The sequence below is a fragment of the Anopheles maculipalpis genome, chromosome 3RL (genome assembly GCF_943734695.1).
Source record: "Anopheles maculipalpis chromosome 3RL, idAnoMacuDA_375_x, whole genome shotgun sequence".
Lineage (NCBI taxonomy): Eukaryota > Metazoa > Arthropoda > Insecta > Diptera > Culicidae > Anopheles > Anopheles maculipalpis.
Window position 1 is genome coordinate 49,610,379 of NC_064872.1, and position 24,650 is coordinate 49,635,028.

Genomic DNA, 24,650 nt, shown 5'->3' on the forward strand with positions numbered 1-24,650 from the left:
AAATAATCGACCGGTAGTGGGTGAATATAGAAGCTTTTAGCTTCGAATTGAGTGGCAGCCGTTGGCGAAAAATCCGATGCCTCGTTTCCCCTACTACCCCGCCTACGACGTTGTTGACTTCAGACTTCACGACACAATTTCATTCATGAATCCGGAGCACCATACGGTGGTGGTGATGGTGGTGGTCGTATGCGCCCTTTCTATTTCCCTCTCCCATTCATTAGATAGCGCGCACCACACACAGATGCAAAAGCCATCGATCCATTCACAATCTCTCGCTTGCAGTGTCAATAGCACCAGAGCTACCCCACGGTTTTTTTTGCCCATGTTGAGCTCGTCAAACCATGCGATACGGTCTTTAAGGGGCCAAGCAGCAAAAAAGGCACGACAGTCATGGTACGCGTGTGTGAGGCAATATCCAATTACTTTCATTCATACTTCTTTCAATAGCGTCCCTGGCATCCCACGGACGCACGAACGGACTGCGGCGGCTGTACCGATCATGCAACCAACCAACCAGGGGTAGAGTACATGTCGACGGCATGCTTTTTTGACGGCAGCTAGCCTGCACAGTGAAACAAAATTGCCTCGGACGAAAATCGCGAAACCTGTAATAATGGTGGCCGAATTCAGATTGGAATCATAGTTACGTAACGTGTCCGATTAACCATAACAGGTCCTTTCAAATTGCAAAGCAAAAGACAAGTTTGTGTGCAAGTCAATTACGATTAAAATATTACAAGATATCCACGATATGATTCTTATTTCCCGGTACCGGAACTACTAACTCGTATTATCTTCTTTGTATATGCGCGACCATAAAAGTGTGCGATTGGAATTCGAGGTCAAAAATAATAATGAATGGGCAAACCAAGAACGACCGATGTTTTGACTGGTCATGCTATATATTAGTGGTTACCCAAACTTACTGTTGCCAGTCGATTAGACAGCTTTGCTTACAGGGACATCGAAAGTAACGTAAAGTACAATATTTAGTATTGCGATGAATTTTAAAAGCACAGGCCAATCAAAAACTAATCTGCCCGACACTGTCATGGAAGTATACCGTCATTGATCATAGATCGCCGTATTTATCCGACCCCCAGGAAGCTCCCACGCACCGCTTTTGTGAAATCTTCTGTAGCTGACAACAACGATGATGGCCACCTTCGCGATTTCTCGAGAACATGCTAGGAATTGTTATTCTCCGAAGGTGTGTGCATCGTGATCTGTCACCTCTACCGCCCATGCAAGACGCAACAACTCTTATGACAGCCTGCCTGCATCTGGAAATCATGTTAAGAACAGCCGCTAATACAATTGACTTCACTGTGAATGTCACTCCGTCGTTAGTCGATGTGGAGGCTGCACACCACTTGCTTTTATTCCGCGGTACACCTTTAACACCCACTCGGGCTGTTGCGTGTACACAGCCAGTTGCAGTAAGCAACCGATATGCCGATACTCCGTCGCTGAAAATGAGCAACCACTAACGTAACGTTAGGATCGGTTGGGTGTGATTGATATGTCTCGAGTTACGATCACGATCTCCAACCGAGCCAAGTGGGTGACAGGTGATTTCCCCCCTTACGGATGAACTACTTTCAAAGTTCTTACATCTCTGCGACTGCGAAACATTGACGGAAATCAACACCATCTGGTCACCCGACCGCAAAACCTTGCATCGATAGTTCGATATCTATGTGGATGATATGTGGTCAACGTGTGAACACGTGCATATCCGCTACCAGCACCAGACCTGCACAGGTTTACCTTATGAAACAGGTAATACCAACAGGTGTGCAACATGTAAAGCATGCTTCTTTTGAGATGAATGATTTTACTTCATTACACAGAATAAAGTCCAATTCTGGAAACATGTCCACTAATACGACAGTGTTTCAGAAGGTTATCACATTCATGGGAACGTTTGCAGATAATATGACAACGGTAGTATATACAACGGTAGTTACACAATTTGATGTTGATAGATTTACACCGAGTACATCAGTTCGTTTCGGAAAGTTTGTCAAGTCTTAATTCCAAATGATTGCAAATCCTATCTGGACCGGACAACTGAACTGACTATCAAAATAAATGGTATCAATAAGTCTCGAAAGCCACTAGATCGCAAGCATAAACTAGCAAATCGTTATACCAAAAAATGTTACTGCCCATTTTCAAACGCAAAGTATGTTTCATATAAAGTAAAAGCCACATATGCATTAGATACTTATTGACTAAAAACATGCACTACACAAATGCATCCTGCTTACATCTATGCACTATAAGTGTCATCTGAACATCAATGGATGGAATGGAATGGATGGAATGAAAATTGCAGCGAAAACCGCTCACAACCCAAATAATTTAAATTCGTTCAAGATAATACTATATTTGTGCACCTTTGTTAATATCGTATAAAATGCTACCATCATTAAAATATTACAAGTGGTTCTTTGCCGGTTGCTGCGCCCATTTCAAACAACTCTATTTCTAAGCCCGTCACTACGTTATGATTTTATGTAACCAAACAGGTCGCACAACTTATGAATTTCATTCAATACCGTTTGTCAGGCACCCAGCAACTACCATCTTTCCATGGATTTAATCAAGTTGAAACAGATGCTCGAATCTCATACACTACTTTGTAAAACATCCGATGATTTACAAATCATGAGAACATGGTACACCCGTATCAATGATTTTACATGTTATTATCTACTATTATGATCTATCTATAGAAACTATTATCTTTTCAAGTCTGACAAAGATGTGCTTGTTTTTAAATTGCTAAAGTTTCAGTTAAAGCTTATTGATGGTCCATAATTTCTGTGCAGTATAATATTACTGCGATTTAGCATACAAGAAGAAGTAATGGCATTCATAAGAAATGTTCACTTTTTATAGTCGTGCATCACATCACAGCTTTATACTTCGCATTTGCAAAGCCTCTAAACAAGCATTTTCAATACGGGTTCGCCCACCTGGATCGGAATGTGACACAACCATGGAGAAACAAGCTTCAAACAAATTCGACTATCGGATTAGAGAAACTGTCCTTCATCGTCTTCCATGGCACGCGAGCATTGCGTGGGTCAACAATTACGCCAACACTAGATACAACACAAATGTCTACCTCACCAAGCCAAACGCATACCAGGTAGACGGATAAAATACGCCTTATGCTAGCTGCTTTTATTCAGATCACGAAACAATTGTATACTTGTATGGTGTTGACGTATACCTGTATACCAAAAACAAAAACTAACTCGAAAATAAAATACGGATGATAGAATATGGAAGTGTAATAGGAATTATCAAATTTTCATTATATTGTTTCAGCATACATTTAAGATCGAAACTGGTCAAGCTGGACAGGAAATGTATTTCTGATATTTTACACATATGGAATACCCTTTACATGATGTCTGTATATTCTTTGCGAATATTTTGCAGGAAAATGTTGGCTAATAACGATATCAACTTTAGCATTATCATTTAATTAATTATTCTTGGTTGGGATTATTCTTGGTTGAACGATCTGCATGGTCATATCGGCCACCTGATGGCTTGTTAGGATAAATTATATCACGTAGTTGGATATTCAGTTCACACTACTGGGGAACGACGAGGATAAGATTCGATTCCCGGTCTTACCGTATGAAGCTCTGGTCTTCACGCGCCTACTATACCTTGTCTGCAAAATTATCCGTCACTCAATAATGCAAAATATATCCCAACATAAGCTCATGCTAGCTCTGAACTTTACAAAATTGAGTAAAGAAAATGGATTCCGCAAGTACTCCAAATACAGAATGCGAAGAACTCGACTCAGATCGTTAATAGCAAGTGAAATAAAGTGCATTACACACGTAAGATTCCAACAAACTTAAAAACAAATATGCAATGTTAAACAAGATTAAAAAACAGACCGATCTAATGATAAATATATGATCCATTGCATGATCATAAAATGTATTTTTTCACATTGCTCCATGAACACAAAATAACTGGAAGCTAAAATTATAACAAAATTATGCCAAACATATTGAATCCACCGTACTACGATGATATTCTAGGAAAGAGGTCCTAGGAAAAAATGTCCATTTTTAAACGATTTATCAATGCAAGTTGACACGATCTAACCAATCCTAACGATTCGGCTTTTGATATTCGCTAGTTAGAGTCTAATACTGCATCTTTCTTCAATGTCGGCCTGTTGCACTGGTATATAAATGCAATACTTGCAAAATTATATAGCATGTGCAACATTGAAACGCACATTACCAATGCACAATGGCTATTTAGCGTTCCGTACAAAACGATAAAAATTGTCTTCAAACTAAAGCTGACCACCAACCGAGTATGCCTGAAGGAGCATCGAGACAACGAATAAGTAGCAAAATGCCTTATCATGATGTTTATATAATTTGGTCGTCACAAGCGATGTTGACAATACGGCAATGTACTGTCATAATTAATTTTAAATCAATAAAGCTGATCCGTAGAGTAAGAAATGAAAAATCTTTTAAACAAAATATTCTTTTTCTTGGCTTAACGACCTCTTAGGTCATGCCGGCCATCGAAATGGCTTGCTAGACTGCCGAAACCACGTAGTTGGTTAGTCAGTCCTCACTACGGGGGGAAGGTCCGGATGGGATTTGAACCCCGGTCCTGCCGTTTGAAGACCGGCGTCGCTGTCGCCTACACCACCGGGCCGCCCCCTACATACATAAACAAAATATTACTGCGCCTAAATGTATGTGATCCCTAGAGCAATACTACACAGAGACTGGGAACGCGTCTGGTTACTTTGTACAGTCTTTGTTTCTTGCAGCTTCATTGATTGTATTATAATGCAGCACAAAGATTATATGAATTATCACTTACCGGAATTTTCGAAGTTCTTAAAAACTCTAGTAAAGCTTCCAGGGATCCAAGGGTAGAGGCTTGTACATACACACCACGATCGCTCAATTTGATGCTGTTTAAAGCAGATTTTAAGTCACGAGCCACTATATCCCTAAAAAAGGAAAAAGATCGAACGTTAGCTCTGATTTTCGACTTGGAATAATTACAAACGTACTTAAAAATCTCCACTTCGTCGGGCTTATGGGCTATCTGTAGATTTAATCCTGCGATCGCTTTTTCAAGCTCTTTCGCCGCAATCTTCACACCCTGTGCTGCCAAAATTTCTTTATGTTCCACGTACGCGTTCTTCACGCGCAGTTCCTTCATCGGCTGCGGCATAAGCAATGCTTTAATTTGAGTGACGATCGGTCCTTCTGTACCAGCCAAGATCATCGTATCGCCCTCGCGCAGCTTTCCGTTGATCAAAATAGCATCGATCGTGGTACCAAGACCGGGAATGGCCTTCACCTCCAACACGGTTGCCTGCAGATCCTCACTGTACATCAGTCGTTTGGCAAGCTGCTTCTGGCAGAATTGCACTATCAAAAACAGCAGATTGCCCATACCCTCACCCGTGATGGCGCTCGTCGGCACGAGCGAAACGTATGTTTTCGGGTCTGGGTTTTCATAGAACAGGGCCGCGTTCAAACCCTGCTCCGCGAATTGAACGATGATTTCCTTCGTGCGCTGGTTAAATTCGAGCTGCGTGTTGGATGCTTGGGACTTTAAGATGTCGCGCACATCCTTTCGTGGCATCGTGCTCCAGTCATACAACCGATCGATCTTGTTTAACGCGACAACAAACGGAGTTCGTTTTGATTTGAGCAGATTGATTGACTCGATCGTTTGCGGTTCCAGCCCGTGCATAATATCTACCACCAAGATGGCGATATCGCACAACGATGAGCCACGAGATCGCAAATTGCTAAACGATTCGTGCCCGGGTGTGTCGATTATCAGCAGACCGGGCAGCTTGAACTCCAGCTCCTGGAAGCCCTTCACGAACTTCGTTTGTTCCTTGATGTTTTCGGCCGGGACGTTCGTCGCACCAATCTGCTGGGTGATGCCGCCAGCTTCACCGTCCTGTACATTGGTGCGCCGTAGCTTGTCTAGAATCTTCGTTTTTCCCGTGTCTACGTGTCCCAGCACGCAAACAACGGCGGCTCGCAGGTGTTCGAGCGTTCTCTTCTTTTCGGCCTCTTGCGTACGATTCGCGATTCGATCCAATGCTCGCTGGCGCATTTTTTCTGCCTCCCGTCGATGATCGCCCACCTCTGAGCCGGAACTTTCACCGTCATCCGAACCTTTGTCGTCATCGTTATCATCACCAGAATCGTCCTCGCCTTCCTCATCATCATCCTCGTCGTCCGTTCCACGACTGTCTTTTGATTCAACCGATTGCTGTTGTGACAACTCTGCACCAGATTTACCATCAACAGGCTTAACTTCTTCCTCCTGCTCTTCCTCTTCACTGTCTGTCGCATCCCAGGATTCCTTCACTTCCTTTTCCTTCACCTTCTTTTCTTCCGTTGCCTTTACTTCATCCGCAGTAGGTGTCGATTCTTTCGACTCGGTTACCTCCTTATTGGCGTCTTGATTTTTCTTCGGACGAATGCGAGAACCGGGCTTTGCTCGTCGCTCACCGGTCGACTCTGGGATACCAATACCTTGAGCTTTGAGTGCTTCCAACATCGCTTGGGCACGTGCCCGGTTCTGTTTCTGCTTTGCAGTAAGCAGCTTGCCCTCTGCCTTTAACCGCTCCTTGCGTTCTTTTTCCTTCTGCTTTTTCTTTTCTTTCTTTTCCTGCTCTAATCGCAACTGCTCCAGCCGGAACTGTTCCGCTTGCTCCTCCAGCTTTTGCTTCTCCTCTTCCTCCTTCCGCAAACGTTCCTCCTCCTCGCGAATAGCTTTCAGGCGTTCCTGCATGATGGCCAATGCGGCCTTGTTGGGTTTCTTTTTCTTCGACTCGGCGGAAGCTTCCGCGCTTTGAGTGTCGGCAGCTTCACTCTTCTTCGCTGGCTCGCCCTTCTTGGGAGCTGCAGTTGCTTCCTCGACCTGTACCGTCGCAGCAGTATCATTCTTCTTGCCCTTATTTTTCCCCTTCTTCTTCGGCTCTTCGTTCCCTGCTGCTTCTGCAGGTTCAGCGACAGGTTCCTCCTTGGCGGGGACATTTTGCTTGCCTTTTTTCTTCTCAGGTGCAGTCTTGGCTTCTTCTTCGGCCGCCTCTGGCTGTTGATCGACGTTTGCATCAACATTCGTTTCGTCCTTTTTCTTCTTCTTATCTTTTTTCTTGCTTTGCTTCTCGGATTGCTGAGCATCTTGCGTGGTGGAAGCTTCTTCCACAGACGGAGGTGGTTTTTGACCAGAATATTCCATTCCTAATTCCGCAAGCATACGATCAATCTCATCATCATCATCTTCGTCCTTCTTTTTCTTCTTCTTGCTCTTTTTTCCACCCTTTGCAACTCCATCTTCTTCGTCTAATTTTGAGCCGGAATCCTTTTTGTTCTGCGTTGCTTTTTTCCCTTTGCCACTTTCCTTTGGAGCGGCTTCTTCCTCTACCGAACTTTTGCGCAACATTTCTTCGCGCTCTTCATCTTGATTGGTTGGCTCCTCTTCTGCATCGTCAACGTCATCGTCGTCGTCCATCATCAATAAGGAAAATCCGACTGGCCCAGATTTGGCCGATTTTTTCTTTTTCGCATCCTTATTCTTGCAAGCTTTCTCACCATCCGAATCGTCCCTGGTTGTTGGTTCCGTTTCGGCTGAGGGCTGCTTATCCTTCTTTTTGGTTACAGCCATCTTTTTAACGGACTCTGTTACCTTGGTAACCTCATCTTCTTCGCCATCATCGCTATCCACAGCCAACTTCTTGGCTCGCTTTTCCTTTTCCGACTTTTTATCATTTTTCCTATTTTCAACTTCCACTTCCGTTATGTCCGTTTGCGGAACATCGTTATCGCTGACACTAAAAAAGAAAATGCAAGAAGTAGCAAGTTGTTAAGCGTTGGAACGATTGCACTGGCACTGGCAAGCATGTAGACTGTTCAAGTGTAACCAGTTTGCTATGAAGTTACTTACTTTTCGTCGACACCTTCACCGGCCGCATCCTTCTTGCCCTTCTTAGCCTTTCCCATGGTTAGGTAAGTTTACACACGCGTTCAGCAGTGCTACTTTCTTAATTTAGCGATCCAACTCTAGGCACGAACCCTTCAGCGAGAAGAGAGCTAAAAATCCACGATACCGATCACCCCACCAATTTACCGCGACCGGGATAAAGCGACACGTACGTTATCCGCTAAACTCCTTCTGCACGCAACGTGACACGTTGGTCGGCACCGGCTCAACCAATGCCTTTCACTCGGTGAAACACGAATAATTTTCGGCAAATACGCACCACGATATCAAAACAACACAAATGCGTTGCGTTCTGAATGTGTAAAATAGTGTGAAATGGTAAAATCGTATTGTATAAGAACGGAAATCGCTATCAACAAAGATTCAGCAACCCACGACGCTCGGAACTTTTGCTGTCAATAATTCGATGACATTCTTTTACTTTCAAAATACGTAACAGGAGGTTGGTCCACAGGTCGTCACATTGAACATCACCAATTGACACAAATGTACCATTCTGGAGTTTGCGATTGGATTGCACTTGCACATAAACAATGCAAACTGCATAAGCATTGCATTCTTCTCAGACAATTATGTGTTTACTTTGCCCTCGCACATTTCACACGAGGGGTAATTTCGAACGGCCCTGGAATGCACATTCTCATCGTACCTGGCAAACGACGAGAACATAATTCTATTTTAATTCGACGAGAAATCGATCAGGAAATCCATTTTTACTTCAAATACATTTATTATGCTCGTCACCATCAATCATCAATCAACTGATCATGTGCTACAACTAACTAAAGCAACAATTCATTGCCAATTTATTGATTTCAATGCTGCATTCATACCATCACAGAAAAATATTGAAATTTCGCTTGCGATATTTGTCATCCACGCGACGCTTCTTGTGTTCGGATTCAACTCGGATATTTTTCTTATTTGACATTTGAATTGCGGGAGCACGTAAACTGACAGTTTCATTTGAACGATTCCAGCAGCAACGGTCGCCATCGTTGTTTGGTGAGGCTTGTTTGTTCCGCTTTGTGTTTGACGATCTGTTAGCTAAAACGGTTCATAATTCCACTTTCGATAGCGTATAACGGAATTTACTCTGTAGAAATTAAACATCAATGTGATTGAGAAAGCAGTACACCCAACAGCAAACAAAGATGGACAGGGCAACAACGGTTTCCGATGCGCTAAAGGTACGTGAAATAGCAAACGGAGTAATTGTGCTATCGTTTCCGATTTCCGATGATTTTTACTACTTTTATACGGATTCCTCCTGCAGCGTCAACGCTTACTAGCTGCTCAGGCTATACGAAAAGCCAACGACATTAGCCCACAAACGGTTCGCCAGATCCGTGAGCAATGTTCCCCAGCAGCGCAGGGTACCAGCACTTCACTGTACGCATCACCGACGGCGAGCAATATATCATCACCGCAGCAAAAATCTCTGAACATAACAGAACTAGAAGAGGAGAAAACCATCCATATGGCTACTACACCGAGGAAGTTTACATTTGAGCCGGAAGAAATCACAGCACGTTCCACCATGAGTCAGCAACCCCTTGCAACCACCAACATGGGCAAAACAAATCCGACCAAATTCTTAACCGCTGGTATTGAAGAAATACTAGCATCTAGCTTTGCCGATAACATAAGATGTATGGGGCTATCGCTGCGTGAAACGGCCGCTAGTGTGCATGCAGATTTCGAAGGTGGGAGTCAATTGGCAAATATGAGCCTGCCTCGTACGGCGGACATGAGTAAAATGTCCTGTGACTCACTTTCCTCCCTACCGCCCGGAGTACGATCGTCAATGGACAGAAAGGAGGCAGGAACGGGAAAACTAGGACAGTCGAATAAAGACCCGTGGGAAATTTCGCAACCTGCATTCGAAAGCAGCTGGATGAAGGACAAAATTAATGAGTTAAGTCAGATGGAAGAGGCCAGCTTTCGATCCGGAGACCATATGGCATCTAGGTTGCTCGAGGATGAGATGGCCTGGGAGCAGGAGAATGCGGACATTCCGGAAATGAACGCCAAGCGACGACAGATTAGCCCGATTAAAGGTACACGTAAGCCGCAGCTGAAGGATCACGTCGACTTTTCCTGCTTTTCCGGCTATCTAGCTCAGGAGGATGACGAATCACGCATTTACAATCATAATTCGACAAATAACGAAGCCAGTGTCTGCTCCGTGGGACATTACTTTAACAAAATGTCCGATAATCTGAACGATATGGTTGGAGGGGAACATAGTCCACCTCAGCGAAGGCCCTTACCATTGATAGACGTTACTAATGATATAGGTATGTACACACAAATCAGTCATTGTTTCAGCAGAGCTGTAAGAATGAAACTTTTGCAATGTGTTTCAGAGAGCCCAAAAAGTCCTACGAAGGTTTACGGTGGATCCAAAGCAGTACAATCTGGGGGCAAAGAAAACAAAGAGAATTCGTTGAGCGTTTCGTGCATCGTAAAAGCTATAAGTAAATATCAAATATCTCACACTAGTCACAAGTATCTGGTACAATCCGTTAACAATCTTGTCTTGCAGCATCGATAGATCTGGAGGACTCACCGCACAACTTTATTCACAAACTGAAGCAAGTGCAGCGCACAAAATCCGAACAACTTGCTACATCTACGGGCGGCAGGGAGCAGAATATTATCGCAGCTTTGCCAAAAGCAAACAGTGATCTATCTGTAGGCATTCACGCTTCGCATCCCACCAGAGCAAAGCAACCGAGATGCTCATCGGATCATTCTGCTGGGTTCCAACAACATTCCCGACCAACACCAAACAATCAACAGTCCGACACGCTCAGTTTTTCTGAATCGATGTTTGACGATTCGTCCTCTACTATGCCCGTTTTGTCACATTCCAAAACATCCAGCCTGAAGGCAGCGGAAACTGGAGTCAGCCAACGGTCATGGCAAAATGATGAAACGGAACCGATTACACCGTTGCCGGAAATAAAAAAGAAAGCGCTGGTCGCAGCAGATACGTTTCGGGTGTCGACGGCAACCAAACTCTCGGAAGAGCATATGGATCTTCCATCGATTCCACGCATTCAAGATACACCACCGGCATGCCAGAAGAATATATTTGATGATCGTCCAATTGGCAAACAGAATCGCAAGCGTCGTTCGAACTCGACAACGCGCCAAGAATTGGTAGAAGGAAAACGAGACGAACTCGCTGTTATTTCATCGAACTTACGCTCAAAATCGCCTTCAAATAGGGCCGAGCTAAAAGCCGTTAGTGCTACTTCTTACGAGCAACAAGCGCTTCAAGGTAAGAAATCCGGATCGAATGTTTCCTATCAAACGACGCCCAAAATTTCACACCTAAGGAAACCGGCACCATCACAGGTGGCCTTTTCGCGTGAAACTGCACGTAAATCGTATCTTTCACCTGAACCACGCGTAGCAAGCCGTTCGCCGTATTCATCGCCAAAGGGGAGAGATGCGGGACGATCATCGGAAGGCTACGACGATGTAGCGGACAAGTACAGTCTGCGTGTGCCAGGAGCTCTTGCACCGTCCCGTTCGGCTTCACAGTGCTCGGGCAGCACGGAATGGATTCACCGGAGCGAAGGAACACTCCCGCTGAAGGCAACGCACAGCGAACTGTCCTGGGGTAGCACAAGATTGCGCAAGAGTGAGAAAAAAACGATGCAAATTAAAAACACTTCCAACCGTAAGCTGCTGGTAAAGGCGATCATTGTCGGTCCGGGATTTCAACTCTGTGGCACGGAGCAGAGCGGACTGCTGACGCTGCAGAGCCAGGAATGTCGTACAATTACGGTTGATTTTTGTCCTACTGTTATTGGGCCAGCCATTGGGGCACTTTCGTTTCATCCTCCGAACGATATGTACATCCAGCGGGTAGTGAGCCTGTACGGGTACGGTGGAGAAGCATCGATCAAAATCGAGGGCATACAGAAAGGCCCAAGCGGTCCATTTTTGGAGCTTGGAAGTGCGCGCAATCTAGGCCGCCCGCTGGAGAAAAGCTTTTCGTTGTACAACAAGGGTAGCTTGCCGGCGTTCGCGCGCATCGGCATCGATAAGAAGGGGCTCGATCAGGCACTGCTAGCAACGGCAGTTTACGTGCAACCCCAGCGCACAATCATTCCACCGAACAGCTACGCACACATCAAGGTCGTGTTTAAACCACGTCGGCAAGAAATAGCCAAAATCTTGCAAAAACAGGTCGAAGTACTATCGATCACCAATTTGCACATTCTTTGGGGCGATGAACCGACGCGCCACCGTATCCGTAAAAACATTACGCTAGCGAAACAGAACAAACTGGTCGATCCGAAGATGGGTGCGCTGGAATCGATCTGCAATCCGTTCACCGAGGAAGAGGATGAACTGGATGGGCTAGATGCGTTCTGCGAGCATGTGTTTGATACCATTCACGAACTGTTTCTCACCTTCCGGGAGTACGAGCTGGTGCTAACGGTGGACCGTGCACTCGACGATACGATGCTTGACCTGTCGATGGCGGACGGTAATACGACGCTTTTTAAGACAATGTACGCTAGCTCAGAGGTAGGATCGTCGCCAAGGCTCGCAGACGACATGATATCGCCAGCCGTATCGGGAGGATGCCCTGGACAGTCGCAGGAGCATGTAGCAACTGCTCCACTGGTGGCTGTCACCAGTAGTGCAAGTGCACCGGCGGGAATCTATAAGCGAGATAGTGGCGAATCTTGGTCCGTTCGACCAACGGTGCTGGAGTTTTACCCGTCCACCGAGCGAACGAAGCAGTTTGTGATTAAGAGCAACTTCTACACGGCGCAGTACTTTGAGCTAAACTCCAACTATCGACAGCTGTTCCGGCTGTCCCCGTGCGAGGGCCACATTCGACCCGGTCAGGAGGTGGTAGTTAATGTATCTCTGCAGCATCTTCAACCGATCGGGACCATCAGTACCAATCAGCAGCAACCGTCCATTTTTGTAGTTGTATACATAGAGAACGAAAAGATCAGCATCCCCGTGCTGATACATTACGGTCATTAAAAGAACTATAGGATGTAATGTAAGTTTGTGTTATGCCGATCGTTTTACTCCCCTCTATCTGCACACTATTTATGATAAATATTATACGTTTGTTTTTTGTACCAACAGTGTTTTATTTGAACAATTATGTTTATCAGGTCTTTGTCAAATAGGACTGTTAATAATAAAAAAATCCACTATTGCAATCCGGCATTGTTGAAATAAGTCCATGGTCTTATCGATTAAATTATGCTTCTCAGTTACTCTGTTGTATTATTGCAATTAATAATTATAATGTAGAAAAGTGTACATTTCAGTGTCCCAACGCTGAGTATTCTTCTATCCTTTTCATGGGTTAAGCTGCGAAAATGCGGACAACATAGGCTTTGAAAACGAGTTGAATTTTCAAAATGTTGCAAACCACGAAGTCAAGCCACAGCCAGATTGAAACCCCATCTTCTTAGTAACATCCTCAAGTTTGTCTGATGAGATAAAACAATCTGCGCGATTATATCAGTCAGCAACAATAATGAAAAGTTTTTTTTTTCTTGCTGATGAACAGGATTATCATTAGTTCCTTCTTTAACCAAACAATAAACAATAAAGTTCTGCACTGAGTCACTTGTAGTTCCTTTCAACGTTCTGCAATGAAGTGACGTATTTCTCTGCTTCTAAAAGTTAGGTCTGGACCAAGTCTTAAGAGACGATTCTCCGAACAGTTTAGTCGGAGATTGACTCCCTTTTAGCTAGTTTTGTGATGCAACGGGTTGGGCGCTCAAACGGCCGTCGGGCTACCATTTCCTAGTTTTCGTTGTTTAATACCATGCCGTAGAAACTTTTTGATTTGATATCGCTATCTTACACATTCTCATTTGGTTTGTCCCGGTCGAACAGCGTAACCTTTTTTTTTAGAATTCATGAACACTAATTTTTCGATATCATGTAAAATAATATACGGACAAAATACTTAAAATAAAAAATAAAAATATTAAACGATGATTAAATGGAGTCATTATTCCGTTTATTTCACACCAAAACAATTATTCAATTTAAACTAAAGTACAGCATACAACAATCAAAATAGGCAGTTATTAAGGGTCTTACGCCACCTTATCTAAAGCTTTTGCTTTCGTTGAGACGCCACAACCGATAATTTCGGTTTGAAAGTGTACCGATTTACAGCAGATTTTATTTAATTCATGGCTACATCAGAACTACCTACAGTACGAGGAATGATATTGTTCAAAACCCACGAAATATTGCGGTCGTATTCGATCCTTTGAATTCGACAGTTGAGGGTGATAATGATAAATTTTACCCTTTACCAACAGGCAGGCACCTTTTAATGTAAGCCGCTAAAGGAAGTAACTTAAAAGAGGGCCACATCGCGTTTTTAAGGTTTTTACTTTGGATACTCCTGAAAATCACCAACAAACGTGTTTACAATTATTGTCCTTAAAAGAGATTTTTTTGTCAATGTTGTTCATTTCTTTTTGAGTAGTTTCATAAAAAAAACTTTTAGTTAAAACCTCTGCAAAATAACGTTTATAACAAGCTTGTCTAAATGCTTATGAGTGGAATTTCAACTTATACGAAAAGTATTATAATTCATTGCAAGTGAGCTTAAACCCTCAAAATAATCTAGTACAAACATTTTTTCATTAGACATGAGTTGAAAAATAGCATTCTTCACTTTAATTTTTTATGTCTATTTTCAAGACAAAAACCGTAAAAAACACTCCTGCTCTAAACGTTGATCCAAGGGTCCCTTTCGTTTTCCCGCTTAAAGCCTCAATATCTGTTAATCCGTCATCCGATGTATGTATCTTATTTGTCTCTCCTATACGCCCGTTAGCGCTACCATACGTCTTGTCTCCGAGTTTCGACAAACTTTGCTCGCGACCAGAAGCAAACCCAAACACCCGACCATTTCAATCAATTCCGTTCGAAATGACACTTTTAAAAATGTCGTAAAATCGGTGCGTCGTTAAAAAAATCCGTAAGGATCATCAGCAAAAGCTGACACACAAGCTGACTCTGGACGTTCAATGAAATCGTATTACAAACTTTCGCTTGCTTTCCAATTGCTGTTTTACAAATCAAAGCATAAATGCAGACGACCACTACTTTTACAACCAGCTACTACTACTATCGCGCTACGATGGCGCCATCGCATATACTGCTGCGAAAGAACACCATTAATTGGCCAAGCTGGCGGTGCCACGAATGTGAATCCCCGTTCGGTTGTCGGTGATTGAGCATACGCTGACTATGGGGAAAACTTTTCTAATCAACACCTCTATTCGAATCCTGGGCGCTTCACGCTTTGCATGACTTTCTCGGGCGTTCCGGGAAAATATCGCTTTTAAATCTATGTTTGCACGAAATGAAGTGCAGCAGAATGTGGGACAAATAGATTAGCCGACAAGACAGGCTAATTCTAACCACATTGAACTAAATTGCTTGCAAAACACCATATAACGTATTAAGCGTTGTGATTAGGAGAGCTAATTAAAGTATAAATGAAAAAGTGGATTGAGCAACAGAGACGAGTCACAAAGGTTTAATAATTGTTCCACGCACATTTTACACACCGCGTTTTACCGTCAATAAAACAAGAATTAAAAGGAAGCTATGTAAAATTAATTTATTAAGCCATTTCCCATGGTTTCACATCGCACATTCACACGAACTGATGAGCTGTAAAGCGATGAAAGAGAAAAATTCATTTAGCCCATCATTTTGACGACCCTAGTACTTACGATTTTTGCATATTAAAAATCCCAACGAGTCAACAACAGCCCAGCAAATCAGAATGTGAAGTATCATCGAAAATTGAGTTGTTTCAGCAGTTCCGTTCGACCGCGCTTGATGGATCAGGTCAACCATCTTGAGCAACTGCATGCAAGCCTTTTTGGTAGTTACCGTTGAAAGCAGGTCAGGCCAGCGATTGATTGAAACTGGGCCTACGCTTGAAAACTCTTCAACCCAAGATCAATCTACGCTTCAACCACAGTTGCCATTATGTAAAGTATGTTTGAACTGTAAGTTTTTCATTTAAAAGAAAAGTAAATTTATAGAATTCATAACGAAACCTTAGTTCAACTACATGATATCGTTTGTCCTAGCGTAAACAGTGGTTGGAATGACTATAAAACATTTTAATTTTGAAGCATTATTAGTCCTTCAATTACACTTAGTAGGTGTACTGTGTTGCTTGGGTGCAAGATGTGACTTGTAAAGGCAGAACAAACTGATTGGCTGTACTCTATAATGCAGCTAGTCGACGAAATGAACAGCGGCAATGCATCACAATTTTAGAAGTATAATACATATAGCCGAACACAGTGTGCTTAAATTATAATGAAAATATTATCTCCCATCTCCCGGGATAAGGCAAAGAATAAGGAGGAAATGCCTTATCAATATGTGAAAATCTTCTCAACACAACGGTGTTGACAATACGGCACTGGACCGTAATAATCAAATGTAAATAAATAAATAAATGTAAATGTAAATAAATAAATAAAAATTATCTCCCATCAATAGTACAATGCTGTTTTGAAGCGTTCCCAGATATTTTGGTTCCTGTCTCTCAATTTGTTGACACAATTTCATATATTTTTTATTTTTCCTACTAATTTTTATTTCGTTTTGGAATGCTAGAACTTAGAGTGAATTTCTCGTATAAAAGTTTATGAGGACTATGAAGAACTCTTTGAAGCTGCAAATATAACATTTTTTACTATAAATCTTTCCAGCGAGTAAATCAATTAATTTTTATACATTTTTTACTATAAATCTTTCCAGGGAGTAAATCAATTAATTTTTATATAATTTTATTAAAAATGCATGGCATAAAACATAAAATTTTTCCAGCATTTATTCGATTCGATTTGATGAAGCCACTTGTTAACGGATTTGTTTTTTAACACTGATTAGACCGTGCTCCTTAAAACGAGACAACACATCATTGTCTAATTAAAGTTATACTAAAAATTGTGTTCGAAATACATTAACTTTATTTTATTTTACTTAGAAAACATCAATCATGAACCTTTAGTAAGATTATGTGAAAATAATTTATATATCCAATACAATGCTTTAACAGGGTACACAAGTTATACGAGGGCTGACAATAAAGTAATGTCTCCAATTTTTTTCATAGAAAATGACATTTATTTACAAAAAGCGATACACCGTTGGAAAGGCCAAGGTCTTGGCTACTTTTCTACATAATCGCCATTTTTTTCCAACACCTTGCGCATCCGCACGATGAACTTGTCTATGCCGGCAGAATACCACTCTCCGTCCGCCTCGCGCAGCCAGGTGTTGACCTCTTTCTGAACCTCCGCGTCACTTTCAAACTTCTTCCCTCCGAGATGTTTTTTCAGGGCGGGGAACATGTGGTACTCACTTGGGGCCACGTCGGGACTATAGGGAGGGTGATCGATGATGTCCAAGCCAAATTTCTTGAGCTGATCGCACGGCGGTTTTCGAGCATTTCTGCCTCCACTGCTTGAACAATCGCATCCGAGACCGACGGTCGGCCACTTCTCTCCTCGTCGTGAACATTAGTGCGCCTGGAATTGAACTCGCCGCTCCACTTACGCACGTTTCCCCGTAAATTTCAACTAGTTGACGATGGATTTCAATAGGTGTCACCTTTTTCGCACTCAAAAAACGTATTACAGAACGCAATTCGCACTTGGACGCTGACGCGAGGGTTAATTCCATCGTTGACGGCTGCTCAGCCAAGACTGAGCGGTCGGGGAAGCCTCACCCAGCAGCAAAGTGGTAGTGGGAGAACCAAGGAACACGGCGTTGTTGCCAGATTTCGCCTAGCGCGTGATCCGGCGAAGTTGCAGCGTTGGAGACCTTACTTTATTGTCAGCCCTCGTATTTGCAGCTTTGCGGAGTTCCTCAGAGTGCTCATAAACTTTTTTACGTGAAATTCACTCTTCAAGTTCACACGAGAAATTCAAGTTCCAGCATAACAAAAAGAAAACAAAAATTCAGTAGTGGAAAACAAAATTATATGGAAACACGGCAAAAAACCATAGGAAAGTGTCAACATTTGCTGGGATGCCCTGTAAATTGACTAAATTATGATTAATATGTAAATTTAAATGTTTCTTCTTCTTGGCTTAACGACCTTCTAAGGTCACGCTGGCTATCGAATGGCTTACTAGACTCTCCGATACCACGTAGTTTGATGGTCAGTCCTCACGACGGGGGAACGGTACGGATGAGATTTGAACTCTGGTCCTGCCGGGTGAGAGGGGCCCCAATGAATATCAATTATTAATTTTTAGTTCTTCTTTTTCTTCTTCTTCATTTTCTTCTTGGGCACTGAAACCTCAAGAGGTCTTGTTCTGACATTGCTGGCTTCCTTGACATAATTTTACCCGTAGCAGATAGTTCAAATATTTGTACATGTAATGGAGCGAACATTTCATGGTTGTTTACAAAATAAAAAAAAATCATTTCACGGCTATAAGTGTAGATTTATAATACTATGATTGTATTAAATATGGTTGCACAATATATAATATCGCATAAGACAGGAGGCATCTTAAATTACCCAGTGTCAATGTGCTGCATAAACGCGTATCAGAGGTCAAGATGATGTTTTTGTTTTTGTTATTTCTCACCACTTTCTGAAGAGTGTGTTTGTGTTTGAATTGTCGTAATTCTAAGAAGCGAAACAAAGCTCAATGCCTTTCTTTTGTTCGAACAACACGTTTTTGGCGCAGTAATTTGATGAGTCCAGTTGAAGAATTTTCCATTTTCCGTTTCTATTGTAATGGTAACACGTAATTAAATATTGCTACCTGTAGCTCACAACAAGATTAACTCTTCACAGATAAATGTAAAATATTAACATTTAGTTTAAATAATTAGTTGGATATATAATATTTTTTACAGCTTCAATGTTATGGCTTTCCCCCGAGCATTCTGTTTGTTACCTAGAGTAAAGCAAAATACATAAGGAGGGCTATCCACCTAACCGGAAAGTCATTGTTTGAACAAGAAGCATTATTACCCGAAAGCTCTATATTGAATGTTATTTTTACTGTTCGTTTTGGGTGCCAAAGCACAAGTTAGCAAGCAGCATTACTGTAACGATTGATTATTGCGTGCCTATAGGCATTGCTGTTGCTGTATTCGTGATGTACGAAATAATCAAACGAACACCATCTGGTTGAATGGCCTTTTCCATTATATTTCACACTGGGGTTCTCTTTTTAAATTCTTATTCATTTTTAATTAAACTTCCTAGGGAAGGTTACTTCCGCTTTGTTGGACAAAATGCCCTTCGTGATGGTTTCCGTTTCCAATTCATCAGTAATAATTACGACGCCATTGCTTTGGGGCAAAAAAAAACCATCGAAACATTTGCTCTCAACAGGGCATACAGGAAATTGGAAACACAGTTGATGTTCATTTACATCCAGGACATCTTTGGCAGCTCCAGGGTCGAATTGGGTTTTTCAACAATTTAATCAACTTACTCATTTTCAGCAATGCAATTTCTTTTTTAGCTTCCAAATTTTAGATTGGGATAAAAGTAATCTTTTACTTTTACGGTGTATGAGTGTAGTGACCAATACCTGGGAAAGTAAAACATGAATTTGTGCTCAGTGTTAAACTGGAATTGGAGGACCATAGTTCGATAATCACTGTCCTCACTCCGGATGGGATTTAAACCTCAATCCTGCCTCAATGCCTGAAAGACTGATGCCGCAGTCGCACCTACCATTTGTCAATTGCAAGTCTTTTAAAATGGATGTCAGCAAAGAGAAATTTGGTGCCCTGAGATGTTTGTGGAGCCGATACTGTAATACTTGATTACGTGCAATTATGGCTTCGGCATTTCCATTCAAATACCTGAACTAAATGGTGAACTTGCGTCTCGGACAGGCTGTTCAGCCATCGGAAATGTGGACAAAATCATATAAAACTATTCATTCATTTTTAATATTATAATATTATTAAAATTATCATACATGTTCAACGAACTTTGAAGTCTAATTAAGCAGGGCCATTATAAATTAATGTTAATTAGAATACAATGCGTCTCGTCCACCTCACTAAAATATTATCTAAAAAAAAGAGACACCGGTGTTATACTAAGGGATAAGGCAAAGAATAAGGCAAAGAAATGCCTTATCATTATTGATCCTTGAATAGCCATCACCAGAGATAGTGACAACACGGTATTGAACCTTAATAATTAATTATAAATAATAAATTAAAGACAGCGGCGTTTGCTTTGGACACAACTATTATGGGTGCATATTCAAAGTCGGAAGCCATAGTGTGTTTTAAGCTCTTTGGGTACGTTCGCAAGTATATAGATTTATACTTTGAATCAGTTTTGGAGCCTGTACCAACATGTCGTGCCGTGTACTAAGTGTTACAATCCTAGAAGCAAACATTTGTCATTGTAACTGGGCATGTTATTTTGATTGAGACACGGTTAACTTCGAAGTGAGAGTCTGGCAAATGTTTGTTGAATAGATTCGAACTAATTACTCCAGCATTCTCTACACACGTTGCCCAGAAGATACAGAATTATATTCAAGAATGAAACGGACCAGAGAACTACAAATGGTAGCTCGACAGATGGTATTTCAAAAGTCGTGAGCACTTTGCTTAATAAATCCTAGTCTTATGTAAGCCTTGTTTACCTCAGATATCATTGGTTAGTGGTCTTATAATATAAGCTATAAGGGACCAACATTACATCGCTAAGGTACATCGGATGAACTTATAAACATGTACGAAAAAATATTCTTAATTTTGACACAATAGTCTAAGGCGTTTTAACCGGACACCCTGACGGTAGCAAAGACCGGCAGGATACGATGGCTGGGGCTTGTTATGAGGTTGCCGGGCTCATGTCCCGCCATGAAGGTATTCGTCAGCGATCCCCAGTTCGGCACGAGGCGTCGGGGAGCACAGCGAGTTGGCTCGTTGGCTGAATCAGGTGAAGAGTGATCTGTCGGAGATCGGATGCAGCCAGGAATCGAGTTTCCTGGAAATCTATTCTTGACCGGGCCATGTCACGACGACGTGCTCTTTAAAAGAGCAGGCCAACATGAGTGAGTAAGTGAGTGAGTGAGAGTGAGTCCAGCGTTTTAATGACATTCAAAGATAAACCAATAAGCTCTAGTTTGTAATTGAACTTGAACGAGGTATTAGTAATCGTAGCATCAATCACGAACTAAACATCGATCATAACACAGCTTTAAATAATGTATGCACACAAAATGGATTCTAAAAAAGTTTAAAAGACTCGATGTTTGGGTTTGTCACCAATTAACACGAAAAAAAAAGTGAATTGAATTTTCATCACCAAAGTCTTGGTAAAAAGGGATGAAATTGACCCATTTCATAAGCAAACGGTGGATTGGGGATGAGGTCGCGCTATAACCTATCAAGGTTATAGCGGGATGACACAGTTCCAGCGGTGTCCAAACTAGGACTAACGGCCGAGAAGATTCTGTATGTGTGTGTATATTTGGTGGGAATGAAAGGGAGTCCTTTATTATGAGTGAACCACACAAATTTATATCATCATTTGTATTATGTTTGTTTATACAGACAAAATAACGCATAGGTGGTTTGGAGCAGCTAGAGCCAACAAATAATTAAATACAGTTTAAAGTTTGTAGATTTTCCCACAGTACCAGCTGTACCTCCAAGCAAAAAGAGAGTAACAGTTGAGAGGCATTTTATCACTACTGAGTTCGGGGGCGAGGCCTCAGGACATTATCATTTTACAGCCAGGTACATAGAGATCAGCACATTTGTTGAAGATGCTGGACAGGATGGACCAGATGAAGTTCTTAGGGGAAATTGTAAAGGACAATCCCTTCAGAAACAACAACGGATATCATCGGTTAACAACGAAAAAAAGTTAAATTTTTTGCGTTAATTTCATCTTGAGTATAGGATTCTTTGAAAATGTAGTCTATTGAGTTTTATTTATTTAATTGAAGTATGGCGGCATGTGCCGCATTGTCAGTCTATTGAGTTTTTTATTTTAAATTTATAATAACAATACTTAGGATTATTGAACAAAGAAGTGTGTCCATCAAGTTATGCATATTTTAGCGCATTTTGCTTCAGAGTAGCCTTCTCGGAATAATCCAAAAGACAGTCTGACGTTAATGAATCATTAATGAAGTATGATTCCAGATGAGATGCATTTTTTTTTACAGACCATTACAAGCATCGAGCTTTAATGGATGTTGAAAGCCACTGCATGGCAAGCATGGCTCAGCTCGTAATCCATAGATAATCGAGAAGCAAGCAAATTTCACGTAATTTAAAGATAAGAAACACATTCGTGTGGCTTTCCGGCGTGCACGGAGCATGAGCTCTTGTCTTACGGACACCATACGTGTCGGACGTCTTGCATCGTAAATCATTTCCACACGGAACAGTGCAACATAACCATAACTGTATTGACGATACAGAAATACTATTCTCAAGCAGGGAGCATAAAGGCCGAATAAAAAAAATGCTACTAACGTTGACAGCCCGGCTGTCTTAAGAGACTGGACCGCAAAAAAAGACAAACGCTCAGTCTCATAAACTATCCGAGCCGAGCGTTTGAACGAAGCAAAACCCCTTTCACCGACCATCGGACCATTTACACCGTGCTGGTGGATTCGAGTCGACGGTGCGGAAGCAACGTTGATTGTGATGAATGACCCATTAAAATATGTTTCGGTTGGCTGGTAGCAGCAGTTCGTACACTTTGCCAACACCAGTGGCTCTCTAACCACACTCCACACACATACACATTAATATGCAGTACAGATCGAGAGGGCATCAGAAGTGATTTAAGGGATTTTGGTGACGGAGCATGTGGCCGGTGGTCACAAATGGAAATGGTCCGCCCCTTTGTACGGTGTTCATGAATTATGTTGTAAACATCAAACGTCAATTACGACCATGGCTATTCGCCCTGCTGGCCATGCCGACGGTAAAAGTTAAATGTTCTGAGAATGGTTCTGATGATGCGCCCGAAATAATGAACCGAAAGTGAGCTTCGCCTCGGAATGTTCAGTCGAAAACTTTTATGTATAAGACATGCATGATGATAATGGTCTGAAAGTAGATTTGAAGTACGAAAACAAAGAAAAATGTAATCGATCCAAAAGTACTGCACAAGCTCTTCCAAACAAGCGCTACAAAAGCCATGAGAGTTGACTCAACTATTTACGGAACGATGAGTTCATTGCTAGTTTAAGATTCAAGCTTAGCAAAAAACTTGAAGAAATTGATTCCGTTCTTTGCAACATTTTTCTTTCGAACGTGATGTAAAGTGTTTACTTGGCTTTTGTCGTGATATGCGTCTTAAAAAGCTCTGATTGAAGCTAAAGCCTCCCCAGCAGTTCAAAATGTCGTAGGGAGCACCAGTAGCACAGCGACCGGCAGAAAGAGAGACAGTAGTCGTACATGACCTATCGTTCTGCCTCTTCCGTTTATCGTTTGTACTTATTTTTTTCATAAACAATTTCCAAAAATCTGCTCTTGTTTTTGGAAACCTTGCCAATCCTATGAAACCAGTTAAAATAACCTTTTAAATTAAACATTTCCCACTTGGTAGCACAAGAGGTTTAGCTCTACTATCCAGGGTCGTTGCTTTATATTTGAAATATTGCATAAAATGATGTTTGTTTAGTAACAATCACTTCTTAAGGTACATACAAAATCTGTCTTGTTCCACGAATGCGTCAATTGCTCCCCTTACTTCTATATTTATAATTCTTAAAAATACTAAACAATTTAAAAATAACTCATGTCCAATATTTCCAGGTGAACAGAGTAGACGTTTGCCTGCTTTGTAGTGGTTTGTGGCTTTGAAGCTCATACCTTCTTTTGTAGACAGGGTATTCTGTTACATTCAATTGTTAAAATTTCAAATATTCAAATATATCACAAGTTTCCTAAGAAACAATTCGGACTATAACCATCGGTCCGTTTCTAAAAATATATCGATTTTGGGCACAAAAATAAAATAACCTTTTTTTTAAGTGTAACATTTCTTGGAATATCTTTTAATTGAACTTTTCAAAGTTTTTTTTTTTTTAAATTTATAATTATATTGAACCTTGTTACTATTTCTGCGGAAGTGATGATGCGTATGATGGAGACGCCCAGTACTTGACAATAACACGTGGTTAAGATGCTTGTTGTGTCCCGAAGAAGCGTCTGATTTTTCTGTATTTTGTTTGCACCATTCGTGTACCTGTGCTGATCGGCAACCAATATTCAACACAGCTAAAAGGGACACATTTCAATTCCTTAGAATTGTTTACAAGCACAGGCCACAACAACCGTCGACTTGCAGCGAGCATAGCATCATCATTGATCATCAATATGCTTAGTATACTCGAACAACAGCAAAGACCAATCCGCAGAAAAAAAACAATTATGCGCGTCCAGACCGTACATGCAGGTAATTCTTTCTCGCCAAGGCTGATGTCATTGCTCAGACCTACATGGTTTTGTCGTACAATTATTCAAATTAATGCGATATATCTGTTGTTTTCCTTGCGCATTAAAATAATTACGTG

General features: G+C 41.6%; 2 protein-coding genes across 2 annotated transcripts in view; one reads left to right on the forward strand and one right to left on the reverse strand.

Moving 5' to 3' along the window:
* LOC126561437 (eukaryotic translation initiation factor 5B) overlaps positions 1 to 8,478 on the reverse strand; it is a 32,407-nt gene extending 23,929 nt beyond the window's left edge. Inside the window, exons 1-3 of the mRNA XM_050217582.1 lie at positions 7,996 to 8,478; positions 5,090 to 7,882; positions 4,894 to 5,026 (exon numbers count right to left, since the gene is read on the reverse strand). Of these exons, the coding sequence (XP_050073539.1) occupies positions 4,894 to 5,026; positions 5,090 to 7,882; positions 7,996 to 8,051 (2,982 nt within the window). The 5' untranslated portion in view covers positions 8,052 to 8,478. The remainder of the gene's footprint in view (positions 1 to 4,893; positions 5,027 to 5,089; positions 7,883 to 7,995) is intronic.
* A 728-nt stretch (positions 8,479 to 9,206) lies between these two features.
* On the forward strand, positions 9,207 to 13,074 carry LOC126563533 (uncharacterized). Its single transcript, XM_050220179.1, has 4 exons — positions 9,207 to 9,242; positions 9,329 to 10,352; positions 10,422 to 10,532; positions 10,601 to 13,074. The coding sequence occupies exons 1-4, from the start codon at positions 9,207 to 9,209 to the stop codon at positions 13,072 to 13,074; spliced, it is 3,645 nt and encodes a 1,214-aa protein (XP_050076136.1).
* Positions 13,075 to 24,650: the final 11,576 nt, after the last annotated feature.

What these genes read in the sequence shown, in the direction of transcription:
- LOC126563533 (XM_050220179.1), top strand. Translation starts at nt 9,207, where the DNA reads ATGGACAGGGCAACAACGGTTTCCGATGCGCTAAAG. An exon ending in AGACGTTACTAATGATATAG is followed by an intron (nt 10,353 to 10,421) that starts GTATGTACACAC and finishes AATGTGTTTCAG; the next exon opens with AGAGCCCAAAAAGTCCTACG. An exon ending in GTGCATCGTAAAAGCTATAA is followed by an intron (nt 10,533 to 10,600) that starts GTAAATATCAAA and finishes CTTGTCTTGCAG; the next exon opens with CATCGATAGATCTGGAGGAC.